Genomic DNA, 24,743 nt, shown 5'->3' on the forward strand with positions numbered 1-24,743 from the left:
CACTCTTTGCTAGCATGATCAAAATGTTATAATGCAATTGTTGCCTGTAAAGCTCTGCCAATTACATTTTTGAAAAAGCACAAGAATTAGAAATGTGTTTACTCTGATGTTGGAAAAACAACCCTACTCGCTTGTACCTATAAATTATTTGGCTATATATTGGAAGCTTTAACATTCTTATGACTGTGTTCTTGCTCTTCAACTTGTTGAATAGTTCAAGCTGAACAAACTCATCTGTAAACAGACCACACTGTATATAATTTGTCAATTTTATCATCATTCTAAATTTATAACTTATGTCTCAAATTGTTTCCCTCTCTTTGTATGAATTGAATGTAGCTAGCACTTTTCTACTTTTCTTATTCTGTCGTTCACAATATTGTTCTTTCCTGGTCATCAAAGTCATATTTTCCATTTTACTATTTGAAGCTAGGGATTCCTAAGGAATAATAGAAGAGGGTCAAGGAAGACTAGATGGTACCAAGAACTGCTACAGAAGAAATGTTCCCAATTCCCCTCAGCTAGACTCATGATACTGTGAACTTTTAAAGAACAGAGCTTTACACCATCTTAGTATCCCTAGTAGCAAAGTATCTACCTTGCACACAAAAGGCTCACACTGAATACTTGCTGACAGCATTTTTGGTATTTACAATAGCATCAAAGGGTAAGAGGATAAACCCATTTTAATGTGAACTAGTCAATAAAGTCAAGAATTGCATTTTTTTGTATTGAGGAGATGATAATTCACAATTGAAGAAAATCTTTCTGGGCTATATGATGAGGTACAATGATAGGAATAAAGAGTTTAGGTATATGGTGCTTCAAGAAATACCGTATTTGGCGGCGTATAAGACGACTGGGCATATAAGATGACCCCCTAATTTTGCAGTTAAAGCATAGCTTTAGGCCTATATTCGCTGTATCAGACAGAACGTTCCTGTGCTGCATGTGCTACATGTGTTCCTGTGCTCATGTACTACAGTGAGCCAATCACAACAAGCAAAGGTTCAAAGGTTATACTGTAATAGACTTCCTCTCTGACTCTGGCCAATCTGAGCAGACTTTTGACAGTGTAGATTCGGGTTCAGAACATTGTCTAATTTGCATGCATAAAAAGCCTGCTTGGATTGGCTGAGTTAGAGAGGCGGTCCGAGCAGCCTGGCAGTGATTGGTGCAGGATCAAGTTGGAAAATTCGTTTTGTGGCAATATTCAGACAATTTTCGTTTAGCGGCATATTGAAAAATTTTCCGGGATATACTCAGCATATAAGACGACCCCGATTTTTGGTTGACTTTTTTTTTTTGTTTCAAAAGTCGTCTTATACACCAGAAAATACTGTAATATGAAGAAAACAAAATTCTTGAATTTAAGTATTTACTATATATGTTTTATGTGCTTTATTTAGCTCAGATAGCTTTGTATAGAAGAAACGTCTCTGCAAGGCTTATGTGCCACTGGGAAATACAGATAAAATATTCAAACATAATTTCATATATATATATATATATATATATATATATATATATATATATACACACACACACAATGCTTTTAAAGAGGTATACCAAGTCAAAAGAAGAGCAATCAAGTCTGTGTGTAAATATGTGTACTCTTTAAGGCAAGATTTGGGAAATGCAGATCAAGAAGGTAACAGAATATATCCATCTATAGAGCTCTGTCATTTTATAATATATGTAAGATTTTACATATTTCATGTGCAGTGAGTTATATAACAGTCTTGAGACATAGGGGCATAGGACATAGGGTATGGAGGCTATGAAATAAAAACCCTTTAGGCAAAGGAAAAATGAAGTTTAATGGTGTGAAGAAGCATTAGAATAAAGAATAAGAAGGTATGTGAGAATAAACTGCAAGAAGGTCATAATTGCTCTGTCTTTTCTCTGCAAGACATTGTATGATATGAAAGTTACCTAGAGTCACAAGTTACACTGTATGCCAGTTACACTTTTATATATACAGTTACACTGTATATTGCTTATATATTGATGGGAGGTTTCTATACTTCTGAAAGAGCAATTAGCATGTTTCACATTTTGGGGTGCTTACGGTTCTTTGAGATTTTCTCACTCTAAGACTGGGGATCCCTTAGGGATGTGATGTTTTCAGTGAATTTTAAGAAGTTCTTTACAGCTATGGTTACCATAGTTTCAGTTATCACTTCTCAGTAGATTATGAAAATCTGTCATATTCTAAAACATGTTATACTGGACAGATTTTTGAGTGTAAGCTATCAAAAGTACTCAATTTTTAATATGCTTATTTTATGAAAGGTATATTTGATGGGCAACAATTTAGAGCCCCTTTCTGAATTTCTGCTCTGCTCCAAACTCCTATTAAATATGTTATTTATTACTTCTGAAAAGATGCATAAGTGCCAAGAAGTTGTAGAGGAGTTTCTAAGCAGCAATAAAAGGCCAACAATATTTCTGTAAGAATGAAGTGCCCAACAGTTTAACTGTGTAGAGAGACTGAATTCTCATGCCACTACTAGCTATTAATACTGAAAAGCTCACTTTAAAAATGTATTCCCTTATACACCATATGCTAGAACCCTAACAGTGTAGCTTTGGACAAATGCTCTTAGCAGTAAATTTTCATGCTGGTTCCCCCCTGGTAGCCATTGTGCTTCACTCACAGAAACCAGATAGTTTTGTAACCACCAAATGAAATCATAATAACATATTACTGCTAGAAGATAGAAAAGGCCAGCAACATCATGAATTAGTCTTAATATTCGAGTTCCAATGAAGGGCGATGGATGGTAGACATTTTTACTCAAGTAATGTTTCCATCAGTTTCTTTCAGAATTTGAGTGCTAACTTGTGCTGGTTAAGATCCCTTCAAAATTTCTCAGTCAGCTCAGAAAAATCAGAACATTTTCTTCTAGAAAATCAGAACTTTTAAAGATGACTACAAAAAATACAGACCAAGTTAATAACTGATTTGTTTGTTTACAACATATCCAAATATCCAGGTAGCCTTTAATTTAAATCATATTAGTTCAAAGTCAGTAATTTCATGCCCATTGATTACTTACAAAGAATAGTCTATTTATGGGGCCAGAGTGATAGCATAGCTGTAGAGTGTTTGCCTTGCACACTGTGGACCTGGGACGGACCCAGGTTCTATCCCAATCACCCAATACCTGCCAGAAGCATTTTCTGAGCACAGAACCAGGAATAATCCATGAGTGCTGCTGGGTATGGCCCAATAACCAAAAGAATAGTCTATAATAAGTACTAAGTTACATCCAAATAACAATAGTGATATGTGCATATATATTCAGAATTCTTCAAGTAAGCCAATGTATTTTCAAAGATTGATCCTGCTTCTTTAGAGAAATTCTAGGCTATAAGCTCCAAAGGAACGGTGAGCATATTTAGAAAACCTGATTATTCCCAATCACTAGATGAGGAAATGTAGTATATTACAGAGGAGATTCTTGATCACTCTTTACCCCAGGGCTTAGGAAAAAGAGAGAAGTAAAGAAATCAAGGTAGGAAGAAAGATGAGAAAGGGACTTAATGGTGTAAGAGGATTTGGGTCTTCTGTTACACTGGTGACTTAGTATAGCTATAATTAGAGTTATTTAAGGACATTTATAGATAACTATATATAGTTACACATATATTTATATATAGTTATTTATAGATATTGATAACTATAAATCGAAAGCACAAAATCAATAACACTGAAAATATGAGATATAAGCTGACATCACTAAACTCTGTATTGTGCTTGTCCAGGTGGCAGACAAGAGGTGGGAGGGTGATGGAGTACGTGAACTCATGAAGAGAATTGAGACTAGTGGTATTATTGGTAATGAAATATTGGATGCCTACAATAACTTTTAATGACTTTGTAAATTATTGTTCTTTAAATGGAATTTAAACATTTAAAATTAAATGTCATTGTATAGGATCTTCACCTGTTTAGTGGACTCCAAGGAATTTGAGGTTGTGTGGCACTAATGTGAATGGAAGTTTTTTAGTGCCCATTTCTTCTCTATCATTATTGTTGTATAAGAAGGCCATTGATTTTTGCGTGTTAATTTTGTAGACTGCCACTTGGCTATATGAATTTTTTTTTTGTTTCTAGAAACAGTTTTTGCAGAGTCTTTAGGGGTTTCTAAATATAGTTTCATGTCACCTGCAAACAGTGAGAGCTTGACTTCTTCCTTTCATATTTAGATGCTGTTAATATATTTTTCTTGCCTAATTGCTATGGCAAGAAATTCCAGCACAATGTTAATAGGAGTGGTGAAAGGGGGAAGCCTTATTTAGTACCAGAATTTAGAGGAAAGGATTTTAGTTTATCTCCATTCAGAATAATATTTGCCATTGGCTTGTGGTAGATAGTCTTGACTATATTGAGAAAAATTCATTCAATTCCATCTTATTGGGAGTTTTTTTTTTATCATGAATGGCTGTTGGAACTTATTGAATGCTTTCTATGCATCTGTAGATATGGTCATATTTACATTTTTTGTTGATATGGTCTATTATGATGATTGATTTATGCATGTTTAACTATCATTGTATTCCTGGATTGAAACCTATTTGGTCATGGTGAATGACCTTCTTGATGAGGTGCTAGATCCTATTTGCCTGGATTTTGTTGAGAATCTTTGCATCTGTATTCATCAGGGATATTGGTATGTAGTTTTCTCTTTGTTTCTGCAGCAACTCTGTCTGGTTTTGGTATCAGGAAGATGGTAGCTTCATAAAAATTATTTGGAAGTGTTTCTGTTTCTTCAATTTCCTGAAAGAGTCTGTAAAGGATTGGTAGTAGTTGAAAGGTTTGAAAGAATTTGTTAGTGAAGCCATTTGGACCCTGGCTTGTATGGGAATGCTGTCTAGCCCAGCCTTTATGGAAAAAAATATGGAGATACCTCAAAAATTGTAAATTGAGCTACCTTATGATTCAGCTATACCACTCTTAGGGATATATCCTAGGAACACAAAAATACAATCCAAAAATTCCATCCTAACACCTATATTCATTGCAGCACTATTTACAATAGCCAGACTCTGGAAACAACCAAGATACCTGACAACAATTGAGTGGCTAAAAAACTGTGGTACATATACACAATTGAATACTATGCAGCTGTCAGAAAAATGAAGTCATGAAATTTTCCAATACATGCATGGACATGGAAACTATTATGCTAGTAAAATAAGTCAGAGGGAGATAGATACAGGATAATCTCATTCATCTATGTTATTTAAGAAAAATAAAAGACATTATTGTAATAATACTCAGAGACGATGAAGGCTAGAAGAATTGGGCTACAAAAGCTTACCACAAAGAGTGGTGCGTGCAGTTAGAGAAATAACTACACTAACAACTATCACGACAATGTTAATGAGAGTAGAATGTCTGTCTGGAATACAGGCTGGGGTAAGGGGTGATAGAAGTGGGTGGCATTGGTAGTAGGGAAGTTACATTGGTGAAAGGGGGGTTGTTCTTTTTATGATTAAAACCAAGCTACAAACGTGTTCATAGTTGTGGTGTTAAATAAAGATATTATTTTAAAAAATCTTCAGGTTGCCTGTCAAATTAAAAATATATATTAAAATTCTGACTATTTCCAATGAGGAAGATAGTTTTTATAATAGACAAACTTTTCTCAAACTTTGTATCAGTTGATATTCACCTTCAGTGTTCTATATAAATATATAAAATGAGGTATTTGGGGGCCAGAGCGGTGGAACAAGTACTAGGGCGTTTGCCTTGCATGCAGCTAACCTAGGATGGACCTCTGTTTAATCCCATGGCATCTCATATGATCCCCCAAGCCAGGAGAGATTTCTGAGTGCATAGCCAGGAGTAACCCATGAGCATCACCAGGTGTGGCTCAATCCCCCTAAATGAGGTCTTTTACAAAATACTTTTGAATATTCTTCAATCACTAACGTACAAGAGAGTACAGCTAAAAAGTAGATAAAATTTAATTTGATCATGTAAGACCACTTGTCCCTTGTTGATCTCCTTTCTCCCAAACTCCAGAACATTAGATTATTTTTCCTCCATTTTTTACCCTCCTCTGAGAGATCATAGCAAGTTTCTCAAGCTGGATAGCTGCATATAATTTTACCTTCTGTACCCATTTCCAACTTGAGAGAAATAAGACTAAACCTTCCCATAACATGAACTGTATCTGTGTTTTGAAAATTGTAAATTTCAGTCACTATAATATGACTTATATAATCATTGTTAACTTAGTTTCTTCAATCAGACTATTGGTCATTTCTACAAAGTAAAATTCTTTTATATGTAGCAGCATATATGAACATATATACATCAACATATTATTTATAATGTGTAGTAGATCATATGGTAGAATTTGTAGTCTAGAACACAGATTTATTTAACATTACAAAAATGATTGTTTTCTGTTAAAACAGCAGGTATCTTCTATCAAAATACATTTTGTGGTTTTACTCTATAATATAGCTTAATAATTTTTGATTTAAAGCCTAATTCTTTTCATCTAAACAATTTCACTTCAATTTACTTTTTCAGGTGGATTTCAAATGGAATTTCTTAAGATTTCAAGGTTTTAGGCTTTCTCATGACAAAATTTGAAAAGACAGTGCTGTTAATTTCTTATATGGTTCAATGTGCAGTATTACCCCATTAAATAAACAGCATCCATTTTCATTATCAGCAAGGCTCTTTAACTCTTCTAAACATTCAGTATAATAGACATTTTTTTTACCATTTCTACTGTCAATGTCAAGGATTTTCAAGCTCATTAAGTAGCAGGCCATATTTTAAATGTAATGTTTTCTACTCCAAAAGCATACAGAGAGAGCTAAATATTAGGGCATGCTATGATTTCCCCTTTCAGTGTTTCACTCAAAGTACTTGTTGGCAATCCAATTTACTCCGTCACTATATGAGCTAACATTATTTTCATAAGTTTTCTTCATGGGCTCAGCTTTCCTCTTGAAATCTCCCATTAACATTTCTTCTTGTTAGTTCTAAAATGAGTAGGCAGATGTATTAGCTGAGAAGGATGTGTTTGGCTGACTGGGAATTTTCCTCAATTGCTTATCCAAGAACACTACTTGATAAAAGTGCCATAATTCACAAAAATTAGGTTTAAGAAATCTGACAGGTTGTTCAATCTGCATTTCTATTGTTTGAAGGACAGTAGTAATTTAATAATTAAAATATTGTGTAGGTAGACTCTATTAACTTATAAGGAGTGATTAGTTATAAGATGATCTTATATCTAGTGATTTTTCATGGGATATACCAAGGATAACCCTTGGTAGTTTATATGTCTAATTTTGACTTTTGTTGAAGAGACTAAGATGCTGTAGCTATTAAGCTAAAAAATACAGTGATATTTAGTCACATTTTCTAAATGTATCTTCCAACTTCTTAGCCAATCCTATAAACTTTTATTAGAGATGACTGTGGCATGCCAATATTTTTGTGGGTTATGAGACTTTATATATCTACTAAAGGTATGCATATTTAATGAATAAGTAGCTACATACATAATTTAATTGCTATTATAAAACTAATTTTAGTGGAATGTAGCATAAGTGTTATTTTACTTTTGTAAATATAGAATATTGTAAGACAGTTTCCATGGTAGCATGACATATTTTTAGAATATATTAAAAATATCTATTAATGCATTTAATTATATCATTGACTATTGAGAAAAATAATTGAACTGTGTGAAGCAAAACCATATTCCAAAAAATTGGCAGTGATTTTATAATTTAAATACAGTATATGCTCAAAGCTAGTCACATGCAAATATAAACCTTTTTTGTTTGTTTTATGGCCACATCCAGTGGTACTCACACTTACTCCTGGCTCTGCCTTCAGGATCTTCTTTGGTGATGCTCAGAAGATCCTACCACCATATGAGCTCAGAGAGCCACCTGCTGCCAGGGATCAAACTTGGGTTGGCCTTGCCCACTATACTATCTCTCAGGAACCCAGGTTTAAGGCATTTGTAAAAAAAGAAAGATAAAGCCCCATTGGATAGGATTATATATAGAAAACCCACATGCATTTATTATTTATTATTTTATATCTACATATCTTTAAGAAAACTTATAGATTTGCTTAATATAGAAATAGCAGGTTATTATTACTTTTATTACTAGTTCATATCAGCAGGATGTCCTCTGCTGACAGCTTAGTATACTTCTAATTCGAAAAATATTTCCTTAGAAAACATTAAACTGGGGCCGGAGAGATAGCATGTAGGCAGGAGAGATAGCATGAGGAAGGGCATTTGCCTTGCATGCAGAAGGACGGTGGTTCGAATCCCAGCATCCCCTACAGTCCGCCGAGCCTGCCAGGAGCGATTTCTGAGTACAGAGCCAGGAGGAACCCCTGAGCACCTTCGGGAGTGGCCCCAAAACAAACAAAAATTAAACTGTTTCTCTCATTCATTATTAATCAATCAACAATGTATACACACTTATATACATGTGATCTAGAACAATCAATAGGAATAAATGATCATAATGAAAATTCTATTACCATTCAATTGCTTAGCTAAAATTGTTCCTTGGGCATTCATAATTTCTTTTCTTATTCCACAAAGAAACCAAGAAAAATTTTAAGTAGGCTAAATAAAATAGGCTTAAATTTATCTACTTGCATTTGCCAAAAATAACCCTGAAATTTATTTAATGAACTAATTAAAAAATTGAGCAAATGTTTTCAACAAGTCACCTTTATAATGTAAACCATAACCCAGGATTGTCTCAGATTTTTTCTCACTGTGAACAAAATAAACATTTTAAGAATGCAAAAGTCTTTTCTCTGGGTAGGGGCATTTGTTTATAACATGTTAGTCACCTGCTTTGGGTTTTAAATTAGCAATAATCGCGCCTCAGATAAACCTCATTAACTACAATACTGCCACTGAGCAAAGCTATAAGGCACCTGCTTTTAATGTAGACAATCTTGGTTCAATTCCCAAGCACTGCAAAGACTGAATCCCGAACATAGAGTCAGGATTAAATATAGTTGGGTATGAGCCAAACCAACCCTGCATGACCAAAAGACATTTTTGGTTAAAGGAAAATATTTTGATTTAAAAAGTTCTTATATTTAATTTAATCCATTTGTCAAGGAGAGGGAATTTCTAATTTCTGAGGGTGCGCAAAATTGTATAGGTCAGGGAACTGAAAAATTGTATGGGGTATTATGTATTTGCATTGCATTCAGAAAACTCCCTTTAATCCCTCCTACCACATTTGATCCTCTTTGTACGTCAAAGAGTGACCTCACACAAAGAACCAGGAGTTATGCCCTGAGTGCCACTAAGTGTGAAGTGAAATGGAAATAAAATATCTAAGATAACTAGTACAACTGGTAGAGAATTATCCTTGCATACAACTGACCCAGGCTCAATCTCTGAGCACTACTAGGTGTTATCCATGACTATAGATATAGAAATAAGACCTAATTACAGCAAGCTGTAGTGCAATAAAGAGACATAAATAAAATAAAATTATCTAATTACAAGTTTGTGCAGAGCAAAGCTACTAAAAGACAAATGATAGCAAACAAGTTTGCTTCAGATTTTGTCTTATGTCTGAACTGGAGTAAAGGAACCAACTTTAACCTCTTGGTAAAAACATCTAAAATATTTACAATGTGCAGAAAAAAGTCATTTTGAAGACTTTGACAAATAATTAAAGGGATCTCTGTGGATTTAGAAATAAGTGAGGTGATGTCTACTTCTTCCCAATTTGACTCCATGGAGAGTGTTTTGTGCTGTGACATACATAGTGAGAATCTCATAGATACTGGAAGTCGCCATATATTGCTGGTCATGTCAGACATAGTTAAAATCTCCTTGTTCACAAGCTATTTTGATGATGCCTGAAGTATCATTAAGGATCATATTTAGAAGTGTGTATACTTTTGGATCACAACTCATGATGCGTGAAAGGGAATAACCAATCAATAAAACTGTTTCCAAAAGAATTAACTGTCTCTGAACAAAGTTGAATAATGTGTAACTGCGCAAAATTATCAACCAACCAAACAGGAACAACTCACAATATGTGGTATCCAAGAAAACATATGCCAAATTAACTATTCTATTATTTATAATAGGCAATGTTTATAAAAATGATATACTCATCAGTAGACTCCTGCATACAGAGAGGGCACACTTGTATGCACATAAATTTACTTACACACACACTTACACACACACACTTACACACACACACACACACACACACACTGGAATGCCATACTCAGGTATAAAACAACAGAAGCCCTTTATAATTTCCTCCAATATGGATGGAAATAGAAATCATTATGCTGTGTGAAATAAAGTAGAGAAAGACAAACATGTGTACTATATTGATTTTTTGGAGGGGGGTCACATCCAGCAGCATTTAGGGGTTACTCCTGGCTCTATGCTCAGCAATCACCTCGGGGGAGTATATGGGATGCAGGGATTCTAACCACCGACCTTTTGCATGCAAGGCAAAAACCTTACCTCCATGCTATCTCTCCGGCTTGACGTACAAAACAAAACCAATCATGTAAATGAAATAAAAATAAGCTGCTAGAGCAAAAATAACAAATTATTTTTTAGCAATAAAGGAAAGCAAGAGAAAGGAGAAAGATAGATAAATTTAATTGGGGTTAGTTGTATAATAAAGGAATCATATTTTACTGTAAATTAAATATGGTATACACATATAATGATTTATGATTATAATATCTTAAACATATACTGGATTCTATAATTTTCTGATGTTCCAACAGAATTTTTGACTAAAGAATGCATAGTAGCATTTTAAAAATTACTAGTCATCTAAGACTAAATTTCTACCAAGCTAATGAGAACAATTAATTGAAATCAATATAGAACATGATTATATAGTAATAAAACTCTACCATATTTTAAACAAATAAAAATATTTTTATGTAGAGGTATGAAGAGGTTAACCAGATAAGGGCTGGAGTGAAAGAACAGTAGGTAAAGTGCATGCTTCCTACTTGGTTGAATCCCTAGCACCATATATGGCCCCATACCCTCCCTCCCACCATCATGATCTCTGAGCACAGAAACAGAAATAAGTCCTAAGCATGTCAGGTGTAACGCCAAAAAAGAAAAGCAAAAAAATAAAAAATAGTGTACAAATTATACTTAAACAACATGTTAGGTACCAAAAGTCAACACTATATACTAGAAAGGCCAATTACAGAACTGATATAGTTATGTTAATCAATTTGGTATTATAAAATATCTAAAATTATTATAAAGCTGAAAATTGAAAGAAAATACCAGTGACACTCATGACAGCATTTAGCGGTCAGTGGTTTAATGTAATATATAATTTAAGACTGTCAAAATAATGAGGGGACATAAGATATTCTTAAATTATGACTGGAAACTTAATAAATATAAACTTGATTAAATATATAAACCCGCAGATCAAAGAAGCTTACAAATCTCAAGAACAGGAAACATGAGGAAAGCTGCACAACATCATATAAAATAAGACCGACCTAAACAACCTGAAATACTTACCTGAAAGAGAAAAAGATGAAATCCTTACCCCAAATCTGTATCAAAACAATTCCTCTCAGCAGAACTGAATGCAGGCCATTATTTCAATGTTAATTTTCATAAGCATTTTATTTTATAATAAAAAATGCCTTAAATATCAAATAAGGTTGTTCCAAATATTTTTAGATATAAAATGTTTATATATCTCCCCCTCAAGAACACCCAGGGTGAGTTATAAATCTACCATTAAGTTGGATATCTAGAAATGCTACATTAGTTCAAAGTTTACTTTTGTGCTGCTTTTATAAAATGCAGTTGGTGCATGACAGCATATTGAAAATCCATAAATTTCTATCTCCAGTCCCAGCACTGGAGTACATTCTAGTTTGATTGGTATATACATAATTACAGAATATTTAAAAGTAGCCATTGTTTATGTAGATATGGATTCTTAATTCCTTAATACAAAAAAGAATATTTGCCATGGAAAAATTATTTGTGATGTATTCTGATGCTTCTTTTCTGAATGCCACATTTTGAAATCTCTCAACTAAATATACAATCTATTTGTTTTCATTTGTATTAGTCAGAATCTTCTGCCATTAACAATTTGTCACATTTAAATATGCTTCATTTAAAAAGCCCTATGCACCATTTGGAATAAAAAGAACTATAAACATACTTAAACTTACTGTAATAGAAACTGTTTCTTATAATTAAATTGCATATTTTACAACCTAAATTATAACCTCCACAATCAATTTATATCTATCTGCTTCCTTAAACGACACAGCAAGCTTAAAATAAACTACATACTGATTCTAATCCATAAGTTGCATTTCCATTAACATAAACCATAAAAGAAGTCAATAAGTACCACCAATTAAGCCTGCTTTGTTTTGGCCTCTGTACTATCTCAGAAGGCCTGTTGTCAATAGGATATATAGAAACATTGCTACATCACCACAAACTATCCGTAGGGAAACAGAACTGTTATTTTATCATGATGGATATTTCTATCAACCAAGTTATTGTTAAATATACAACAAGCTATGCTTCTGGAAAACTTCCAAAGTCAAAAGCACATATTTTCTCAAAGTCAGAACAACCCTTCTTATAAAACACTACCTTATATAGCACATATCCACTTATGTACTGCTACTAATCAGATGAAAAAGGCAATCCAGTCTAATCCAGTCTAGATTGTCCAAAGAAGCCTTGCCAACATGTTCATTTTGATGACGATTCTCATGTGTATTGATGCCAACAAAAATTAGGATTACGCATTTCTTTTCTCCACCAGGTGAATGAAAAGAAGTGAATAGCAGTTACGGTAGTATAGTGAAGAGATAGTGCAAACTATCTCCAAAACTTACCTTAAGATACCATTTGTATTTGGCATGTTCCCAATCCTCAGGATTTTGTGTCTTTTTGAAAAAGAGTTCAGCTTCTGTTAGCCATTGATTGAACACCTTCATGTCATAATGAAACCGCCGCCATTTCTCAACAGATCGATCAAATCGCCTAGAGACAAAATGTTTAGATACACAATTTAGATGGACTGTATTTTTTATTTTCGGGGGGGGGGGGCGCTCAGGGTCACTCCTGGCTCTGCACTCAGAAATCTCTCCTGGCAGGCACAGTGGAACATATGGGATGCTGGGATTCAAACCACCTTCCATCCTGGATAGATTGCGTGCAAGACTAATGCCCTATAGCTGTGCTATCTCTCCAGCCCCTAGATGGACTGTATTAAAGTTATATAGATGTGCTTTAATGACCGATAAGGATATTGTACTTATAGTTTCTCACATTTTTAGTTTACTTCAATGAACGGCAAGAGCAATGTGTAGAAATAATAATTTGTTAAGTCTTCTCAGTGCTAAGGGAAGACTCTTTTGAGTAGATCAATATCAGAGCAGCTGTAGGGTCTTCCCTGGTAGAGGATGGCCTCCAGGTGATGTTATAGACGTCCTAATTGTGAGGTGAAAATAGAGGATACTCCACACCATACTGACTTCAATGTAGGAATGTGCAGATTCCAGGATCTTTAATACAGAAACCTGATGCCAACAATAGGACTGCGTGAAAAATAAAACTGTATTGGCACTACAAACAATGACTTGGATTGAATAAACTACTTTGCCTGGAGCCTAGAGTTGGTCTTATGCCAGGAAACTTCAGGGGTAGTGGTCTCCTTTATTTAGACCAAGGCTATTCCTTCTATGACCCCCATATTTTGGTGGGCCTATGCAAACAATATTTGCCACTCTATCACCGTTTTTACTGTGCCCTTTTGACTAACCCTTAAAAAAAACCTCTTAAACTTTTGATGTTAACTTAAACTAATATGTATGTGCATAAATATATAAAAATACTATGCCTTCAAAGTTAAGGAGTCACATAAATCTCATGGCTTTAGGTTGCATTGTGTACTGCTAAGAAATGTTATAATGTACTACAATCTGGGGACTTGTGGACAAAGTAATTGTACATGGGTTCTGCCTTATTTTTCTTAATGTTTTTTTGACTGTAAGTTCAATATTTAGGCGTCAGCAAGGGGATTTCTTCTGAGAACTCTGTATATGGGTGATTGTTCTTTCACTGTAACTTTACCTTGTCCTCTTTGCATCATTGTTCTCATAATTAAAAATTAAAAATTAAAAAAAGAAATAATAATTTAAAATCAAATAGTGCAACTTTTCCCTTATACAATACCAGTGCTCTAACCTGAACTACAGAGCCCCAGGTTCACATTTTCCTTTAAATTATTTCTTAATTAAAACAGAAACAATATTATGGATACATACCATTTTCTTCTTTATGTTTTAAAATGTTCACTTTAAAACTAAAAATATACAACTAATAACACCTTTTGAAGTAACAATATTAAATTTGAATTTGTGAGAGATCAAAATAAAAGTATCTCAGTAAATTTCAATATTCCCTTTTGGGAGATGTGGTCCATAGCCCATGGGACATCTGCATAGACTTTATTGCTAGCAGTTCTTGGGGACCATGTGATCCTTAATTTGAACCAGGGTAGCTGTCATATAAGAAAAGTGCCTTAAGTCCTGTGTTCTCTCGAACCCTCACTACAACTCTTATTCTAAAAGAGTCTATTCCTTAGGATCCTCAAGCATCAGAAAAGATGTACTTTACCCTGAAACTACAGATGGAAAACATTTAGTAAAGTAGGTGTGAGTATTGTCTTTAATCCTTCTGATTTTATTGTATTTATAAACAATATGGGACAGCTGTAGCTTGCAAGCAGCGCTCAGGAAGAGAGAGAGAGCCTGGATGCTCAAACAATGGGCAAAGACCAAACAGTCGTATGAACATTGAGTAGAAATAAAAAATGATCAGACATAGGTACCAAATCCAAAGCCAAGAATAACGGGATTGATACCCAATCTACAACAAGCTAAACACAGAGGGGACCACTTATACTAGCCCAGGGAGCAAAGGAGGAGGATATGGGATGCATGCTGGGAACGGAGGAGAAGGAGGACAACATTGGTGGTGGGAATGCCCCTGATTCAATGTCAATATACCTAAAATTTTACTGTGAATGATTTGTAATCCACTTTTGTCAAAATAAAAATTATTATATAAAAAAACAAAGGTCCAAGGATATGATGCTGCTCTGACTCTGACTCTGTATTGTCAAGGAGACCTGGGTCACCCAATCATTCGGGGGGGGGGGGGGCTTCAGGATCACACCCAGAGGATTTTTAGGTGACTGAGAAGTATGCCCAGCAATGCTCTGAGGACTATGTAGCACTGGAAACCAACACCACAGACATGTTTAAGCCCTAAAAACTTTACTCTCAGAACTGGAGATATGGTAAGACATTTGCTTCACATGCAACCCACAATCCACTCAAGTTCAATCCCTGGAACCCCACATGGGCCCCATGCCTGCCACGAGAAATTCCAGAGCATAGCAGGTAGATTAATTCCTAAGCATCACTGGGTGAGATCCAAAAGAAATATATACATATATATATAATATATATACATATATTATATATAATGTAGCTTCTAATATATTAGAAACAATATATATATATATATATATATATAAATTGTGTTCCTGTATATCTAACACTTCCATTGGAATGCTGAATGAATGTAGTAAGGTTTCATTACCCTTGTATGAAAGAATATTCCAGATCACAGAAGAGACTGACATAAAATGATCTAAATTAAGACTTTTTATTTATCCCTAAACAGCTACACATAAAAGTTATTTAGGATGATCAACAACAGTGAAATTTTTTCTGGGCCCCAGTATAGATATATTTAATGCCTAACTCTGGAGGCAAGATTCTGACACTGGTATTGTTGGGAGCACCCACATGCCTTTAATATAGAGTCAAGGTAAAAAGAAGGCAGTACAATGTCCTTAGGGACTTATAATATCTAACAGTTTCACAAAGTGAGACACCGAGTTTATGTTTTTCTGCAAATGGTGTGGAAGATTAAAAACCATGGGGGACCTCTGATCTCTGGGGTGTTCAGGGCCTGTTCACACTAGTGTTTGATAGTATTCAACCAACAGACAACTTAAAGATTGCTGGCTGGACACTTTTGAGTATAGGGGTCTGTCAAAATTTGGTGTTCTACTTATATAAAGTGCTGAATTATATTTGTGAATACATTCATCTATTATCAGACCTCTGACTCTAATAAGGAACTGAATACATTTAGAAAACAAGGCTGCAATTCTATTCTGTTTTGAAAGGAAAAAATCATCCCATTTATTGACCAGGTAGTGATAGTTTGGCACTGGATATAATGCTTCAAACATATCTCAGTTCCCCAACTGCAATGACACCCTCAGCAGTAGAAAATTATTTATTATTTTTTTAAATAATATTTTTAGTTAAACACTTTGGTTACAAACATAATTGTGGTTGGGTTTCAGTCATATAAGAGGACACTCTCCCATCACCAGTGCAACATTCCCACCACCAATGTCCCAAAATTATTTATTCTTATGTGTGTTCTTAACAAACTAAGAGATAGAGCAACTTGCTGAACTGAACAAGGGTGTGAATTGGCAGAGAGTGAATTCTAGTTGAGATTCCTCTGGTTTCAACAGTATCATTAAAAGACTTCCATATTCGTTAATGTGATTTTTATATGCTGTTTTGGACCACTCTGAGCTCTGTTTACTAGTTAATCCCAGATCTTTGATCAGTAATCACTCCTGGCATAGCAAGGTGACCATCTGGAGTCTTGATGGTTGAACCTAGGTTGACTGCATGCAAGTCAAGCACCCGAAGTGCTGTACAATTCTGCAAGTCCCAGTGATTTTCTTTTTATTTTATTAAAAGTGAAGCCTAACTATGGGGCCAGAGCAATAGTACAGCAGTAGGGCATTTGCCTTGCATGCAGCTGTCCAGGATGAACTTGGATTCGATCCCCTGTGTCCCATATGGTCCCCCAAGCCAGGAGCGATTTCTGAGTTCATAGGCAGGAGTAACTCCTGAGAGTCACCAGGTGTGGCCCCTCCCCCCCAAAAAATGAAGTCTAACTAACACAAAGTAACAGTTGTGTCTCTTTTTCATATTTTTCTTCTAAATTATTTTACAAATTCCAAATTATGCTCCTCTATTTGTATGCATCTCTTTAAAGCCTACATTTATTGATTAACTAAGGGGTTATTCTTTTTTATAACTAAAACCCAACTATAAACATGTTTGTAATCATGGTACTTAAATAAAGATATTATTTTTAAAAAATAAAGGAAAGCTTGTAGTGAAGATTAGACTCCTTTCATGGGCGTGTCCAGCAAAATATATTTCTAATATCAAATTATCTGAAAAGGGATTTGAAAAATAGCTTGAATAATAGAGCATGTACAAAGCATGTGTGGGGCTCCTAGTTTAAACTCAAACACTATATGCTCCTCCTAAAGAATTGCCTTGGTGGCCCCAAAACCATCTCTGCTGATGGTGGCCCTTTTAAATATATGTCCAAAGAAACCAAACAGGTGAATATTTAAAGATAAAATAACTCTTTACATTATAAGACTAGATATTACCTTATTCAAGGAGAAAAGGTATAGATTGGGTGAAAGGGGCCAACGATATAGTGAAGGATACAATTAGTCTTTTAGCAGAGAACTTAATGTTGCATGTAAACATGTAGACGATGTACACTTACAACTCCTATACATATATATAGTGCAGTGTTATTTCAAAAAAATAACTATAAAAATGATCTCATCCAAAGATATGTAATAGTAAAGTGAAGTTAGAAATTAAAAATAATCTAAAACAGGATTTTGGCAGCTTGTAAAAGGCCACCAATGGTGGCTAATAGAAGTCGGAAGTCTACAATTAAAAGTGTTAATAATTAAGAGTGCTCTCTTTCATAATACATGGAATTCTGTTGTTTATAGAATAGGCCCTATCCAATAGCCAAAAATGTTCTAGAAAGTGTTTTTCACATTTAACAGTAATTTATCTTTCATATATATTCAGTAGTATCTAATACACAAAAGATCATTAAAGACTGCATCCTAGGAGTATGGTCCTATTTCGAAAGATTTGGGCATTGCATATGTATTATAAGTACTCGTATTTTTAGTCAAAGAATTGCAGTTAACTATTTAAATACATGGACTAGCACAGTTGGCACTATTGTCAGTGAGATTCCCGTTGCTGCCAATCATCATATAGATTCTTCCATTTTCTCAGGTTATTTTTGCTCAGAATATCAGAAAAGAATAAAGCAGTTTGGCTAATATAAGACAGAGCCAGGGTGGGAGGAAAAGCTAATTCTCTGCATTCACCAATTCTACCCCTGTTCCAGGCCCATGAAAAATAATACAGGGAGGACATGTCAGTCCAATAAGAGCATTTGAAGTTCCTTGATGACTCAGTGCCAGGTGACTTTGCACTTTAGCCCCATAATTCTGGAATGTTCTTCTTTTGTGCTCCTTCTTCAATAGCTGCAATTCTACTTTCAGTCAACATGAAGCTCTCACCTACTTAACAGTGTGTAAAACTGTTTTTAAGTGTCTAATTATAGAATACTCAATACAGCATATCCTGCTGAAATTTTACAAACGGTAAGATCGATGTAATTTTATTACTAAAATTAATATAATGGAATTAATACTATTCAAAACACATATTAAACAATAATGGCATGTACTTTACGTGTGATGTCAATTAATATTAGCAACAATATTATAAGCTCCATTTCAGGTATCATGTTCAACTTAAAAACATATTTTTCAGCATTTTAATAGAAATCATTAACAGCAAACGTTAAGTCGATTCTTCAGTTTACTGTAGAAAATTTCAGGCTTTAAGAACTCTGTGACAACGTCTAAACTTAAACTCAAACTCTTCCCCAGGAAGAAAAATTCCAAGTGAACAGATATAGATTGGGCAAATTGAACAATGTTGCATTTCTACATTTCAACTCCAATAAGACTCAAGCCTTCACTCCATGAATTGGACTGCTTTTGAGTGAGACTGTAGGTAGCAATAACTAAGGAACACTTTGCGACATTTAAATGGACATTCAGGGAAATAAAATACTTTATCCTATAGTATTTAGTATTACTAGAGTGAAAACAGTGTGTGTGTGTGTGTGTGTTCCCTATCCCTGTCACTTCCACACCTCCCACAGAAAAATAAAATGTAGATGCAACTAAATAAAGGCCAAAAAATGTCAGTGCAAACATATGGATAATAAATCAAGTGATTTTAAAATTTTGCAAATATTAAAATACCCATTCACTATGCAAGCAGTATTTAAAATTACTCTGCTGCTTCATTTATGTGCAGCATAACTTATTTCCTGCTGTTCTAAATCAAGTTAGTCAGATTATTCTCAAGCATAAATTACATTTAGGGAGTAATTTAGGTACTTTGGGACATACTTTAGCACTTTTAGGCTATTAAGGTGGTGCTCAATTCCATGAAATAGATTTAAATAAATAACACCCTGGTAGCCTTCTGACATATCCATTGTGGCTTTACACTTAAGTCTGCAAGCTCAGCATTGGGCTGCTGATTATTTCCTCCTACATATTTCATCTTGTATAAGGTGAGTGGGAGGGATCTTGGTTAAAGTCTCATGGCCCAAACTACAGGTACTGATTTTTTTCACGTAATTATTACCTAAAAACCTTGCTGCAATGCACCTCACTCCAACCCCACTGATATTGTTTGGGTGTTTGGGTCATACACGGAGGTGCTCAGGGGTTACTCCTGGCTCTGCACTCAGAAATCACTCCAGGCAGGCTTGGGGGACCATATGGAATACTGGGGATTGAATCCCAGGTTGGTCTCGTGGCAGGCAAATGCCCTACCCAATGTGCTATCGTTTCACCTCCCCACTGCCATATTTCTATACTGTCCTTGTTTTCTTCATAATAAAAATATGTTAAAACCTCAGCAGTTAGGAGGTCTTTCTGACAGAATATAGTTCACTCTCAAGAGCTCCCTTTGTTCTCTTACTAAGATACTCCCAGAATTCTAGGCTAAAATCTGTCTTCCTATGTTTGTCTCTATACGAGTATCTAGCCCAGATCTAACCATGCAACAATAGACTCCACTACAATTGTCTCACAGCAGTTTCATGGCAGCTGATTACTCAATACTGACTTTCTGAAACTGTGCTCCTATTGCTTCTAGCATGTAGGGCACAGTAGAGGAGGTGTAAAAGCTGGGAATCTGGCTATGCCATTTACCACTGTGGTTGTAGCCACGTAATTAACCTCTATGAAAAGGGGTTATAAAAGTAGGTACTAGATGGGGCCGGGCAGTGGCGCTAAAGGTAAGGTGCCTGCCTTGCCTGCGCTAGCCTTGGATGGACCGCGGTTCGATCCCCCGGTGTCCCATATGGTCCCCCAAGCCAGGAGCAACTTCTGAGCACATAGCCAGGAGTAACCCCTGAGCGTTACCGGGTGTGGCCCAAAAACCAAAAAATAAAAAAATAAAAGTAGGTACTAGAGAGAGGCTTCAATAGGCACTTGCATGGCCTTCTGAGCACCTAGTCAAGATTAACCTTGATCGCTAAAAAAAAAGAGAGGTCCCCGAGTAGCTCTGAATATGCGCTGAAAAAGTGGTTATAAATGTGGCAACTACAACCTAAAGCTAATTATGAAAGTGACAATTACAGATCTTCTAAAATCTCTACAAAGTCAGTGTCTGCAAATCTGAGGAGTGAATGGTAGTGACCTTGTGGTATTTGTGTCTATTTGGCTTGGGTTTTTCAAAAGAAGGCAAGTCACTAAACCTGCCCAGAGTTCAAGCCAGTCATTATGTCTCTGCGGATCAGATAGTTTGTTACCTGTGTTTTTGAACTTAATGTAATTGATTAGAAAAATCCATGAGCATGTTTATGGAAATTGAGTCACCATGCAGGCAGGGACTCTATGGTTGACCATGTGACATTCTAATATACACTAATTATTTAGAACACCTTTGACTGTGAAATAAAACAGAAGTGAAGGCATAGAACCCTATATCACAATCACTTCAGCCAAATTTGTTTAAAAATTGTTTATTAGTCAGGAAACTTGAATCTGCTTCTTAATTGCTGTATCTTACTACTTCTTCAATATATTCTCACTATATAAGTTCCTATAGACTAACAGCAATGACAACTACCATGACAATGATTGTTAATACTGATCACTCTGAACAAGAACTGAGTGCTGAAAGGGGATAAAGGGATACAAAGGCACACCACCCCCCTCATTGACAATAGTACAAACCACAATGTCAGAAAGGAAAGAGAGTAAGAGAGAAACAGAATGCTTGTCCCAGAGACAGGCTAGGGGTGGGGTGGGAGGAAAATGTGGGGACATTTGTGGTGGGAAAGTTGCACTGATGAATTGTGGTGTACATTCTATGATTGAAAACCAACTATGAACATTTCTATAACCCTGGTACTTAAAGAAAGTATCAATAAAATAGAGTCTCACTCTAAAAATCCCTATTAATCACTCCCTTAGAGATTTCTCATTACAAATTCCAAACACACTCGACATTGGGAGTTGCGAAATTAAAATTCTTGTAAATGGAAGTATATGATGTGTATTCTTTTGTGTTAAGTTTCATTTGTTTAATACTTCACTCAAGATTCATAGCAATGTTGTTTGTTACTGTATAATAAACCATTATGTGCTGTTTTAGTTTATTGGGTGGGAGTTTGGGCTTCAACTAGTGCTGCACTGTAAAATAAAAATAAAATTCAGGAGTTGGGTGAGGCCACCCCAGGCACTGTGCTTCTAACCCCTCAGGCTGACTGGTCTGATAAAGAAGGGTAGTAGTGGCTGAGAAATAATACACCAAGCAGTGAGGAAAAGATTAATTGGAGTCAGCCTATTTTTTTTCTTCATGGCCTCTCTCTGCCAAGTGGTCCCTCTGCCATGTGTTACCTATGAGCCTCCCCAAAGCCAGGACTGCTCCCCTTTATTCTCCAGAACCAAATCCACCAGGGTGGGGGAATATCCTGCAATCCAAGTGGGGGGAAGTTTTCACATTACTTTTTTCCACCTTTTCTTGTTTTTTTGTTTGATTGGTTGGTTGGTGTGGTTTTGGGGCCACACCTGGCAGCACTCAGGGGTTACTCCTGGCTCTGTGCTCAGAAATTGGTCCTGGCAGGTAAAAGGGACCATACGGGATGCTGAAGATTGAACCCAGACTCGTACCAGGTCAGCCAAATGCAAGGCAAATGCCCTATCACTGTGCTATTGCTCTGGGCCCACACCTTTTCTGTTTTAAACAAAACAAAAATGAGAAGAGCTACACAACTTTTGTTCTACTTTTCTCCACCAGAGGTTGGAACCTTGTTCAGAACTCAGAGCACCAACATTTAAATTGTATACATCAGTGGTCCTCAAACTTTTTAAACGGGGCCAGTTCACTGTTTCTCAGACGGTTGGAGGACCGGACTATAGTTAAAACCAGAAACTATGAACAAATCTCTATGCACACTGCATATATCTTATTTTGAAGTGAAGAAACAAAACGGGAACAAATACAATATGTGGCTCACTGATATACATCATTCTCAAAACTATCAGCATTTTCCTTTTTTACTAAACATCACAACATAAACATTAAAACCCTCTGCAGATATATAGTTTTAAAATAAGTTGCTAAACATTCTTATAATGAGCACTGTTAATAAGTCTATATTTTCCAAGATTATTTTCAGTCGAATTCTGTGGACAAAGATATTAGAGCCTTTTTGCAGACATAATTTGAGAATAAACTGCTACATCATATGCACAACCAAACATCATAGTGATTGGGAAACATTCACTAGGATACTTGAGAACTTTTAAAACTCTAACAAATTATTCATTTCCCAGAATTGGGCAAACTAATATTAATTCACTAAAGTTAGATACAAAATTTTCTGTTTGCAGTGGGGCATAAGACAAAGCAATAAGATCCATACATATAAAACACATTTTAACCTTCGATAAAGTAACTGACGCAAACAGGGTCAAGAGATTAACCTAAAACAGTATTTTTTTAGAGGAAAAGATTAACCGGAGTCAGCCTGCTTTTTTCTTCATGACCTTTCTCTTCCATGTGCTCCCTCTGCAATGTGCTGCCTATGCACCCCACAAAGCCAGGACAGCTCCTCTTGATTCTCCAGAGCCAAAGCCACTAGTGTGGGCAAAGATCTTGTAATCCAGGGGGGGTTTTACATCTCAAAGGGAGAGGTTAAGGAAAAAGGAAGTTGGGGGAAGGGTATACCAAGCTTACAGTGCACCAAGCTTACTCACTCCTACCTTTGTGCTCAGGGATGATTCCTGGAAGAGCTCATGAAACCATACATGGTGCTTGGAATCAAATCAGAGTCAGCTGTGTTAAGGGCAAGTGATTTTGCATCTGTACTAAGTCTGCTGGCCTACATTTTAGCATTAATAAATATTTAAGTTGTTTCTATTACAATATTACAATACTTCTATTACTTCTATTACAATACTTCTATTGACATTATGAAACTTGTCTTCTGAATATGTACAATGCATTCCTGCAGAGTAAATACTTGAGAGTGAAATTGATGGACCACAGGCGATATACATCACTCATGTTACTAAATGGTGCCAACTGTTTTTCACTGCTAGTGGTATAGTGTAAAAATGTTTATATTCCTACTTATAATTCATAGATCACATAACAGTGTATATAATTTCAATAGTTCTATTTATGTCTCTACCACATGGCACTGTCAACGTTTTAAATCTCAGTCATTCTAGTGAGGATATAATGTTACCTCATTAGAGTTTCAATTGCAAAGAACCTACTTGGGAACAGGGCTGATAAACTCTATTTTTATAAACATTTGAGTTTCTCCTTTGGGGTAGAAAGTGTGCCCTATCCTAGTCTTATTGTGAATCATAAAATACATCTGTTATCTATGACAATCACACAGGTCAGTACGTAAAACACTCTCAAAATTCCACCTCCCTTTTTACCCTGTTACTTTTCAAGCATGCCTCTTAGATTTCTATTGGATGCTCTGATTTTTATAAAGTTTATGAGACTTTTTCCATATCATCAATGCATATACTTATACAGCAATATTTTGTGCTTCTATTCTGTAAATTTAATTTTTTAATTTCATAATGGCTTTTATGTGGATAACAACATATCTTACATTTCCAATTTTTAATTTTTGATCTATGCTTTATACATTTGTCGAAAATAGAATTTATTATACCAACTTAATTCATATAATTTTATCAATTTACTTAGAAAAATTTTTACTAATTTTTTAACCAATTCTAACTATAATTCCCCAGGCTTTTTGTTCATGTATATGTGTATGTATCTGTCTAAGCACTGAATTCTATTTTAAAGGTAAGCACACTTAAATAAATAAATAAATAAATAAATAAATAAATAAATAAAATAATGAAAATAAAAGTCCGTAAAAAAAAGAAAGTCTGTATCCAATTCATCCTACTACAAATTTGATTATCTGCTTTCACTATATAAATATATATATATATATATATAAAATTTACAATAAAACATGTATTAAACAAAGCTCAGAGATAAACAGTATATAAAGTGATGGTTCTCTAATTCAGTTTCAGTGTTTTAAATATATCCATAGTTAGTGTATTTTACACCTTTATATTTGTTTCTTTGGAGAGTAAATTAACACTGGATTATTTTACCCTTAATCCTCCTT

The 24,743-nt window shown here is 35.1% G+C and overlaps 1 protein-coding gene and 1 pseudogene across 1 annotated transcript in view; both read right to left on the bottom strand.

Annotated features, from left to right (window-relative positions):
* The window catches only part of DMD (dystrophin), a 2,686,579-nt gene that overhangs the window by 1,434,905 nt on the left and 1,226,931 nt on the right, over positions 1-24,743 (bottom strand). Inside the window, exon 44 of the mRNA XM_049766737.1 lies at positions 12,926-13,073. Within this exon, the coding sequence (XP_049622694.1) occupies positions 12,926-13,073 (148 nt within the window). The remainder of the gene's footprint in view (positions 1-12,925; positions 13,074-24,743) is intronic.
* Positions 8,871-8,944, bottom strand: LOC126000084 (uncharacterized; annotated as a pseudogene).

Source organism: Suncus etruscus, chromosome X, assembly GCF_024139225.1.
Source record: "Suncus etruscus isolate mSunEtr1 chromosome X, mSunEtr1.pri.cur, whole genome shotgun sequence".
Lineage (NCBI taxonomy): Eukaryota > Metazoa > Chordata > Mammalia > Eulipotyphla > Soricidae > Suncus > Suncus etruscus.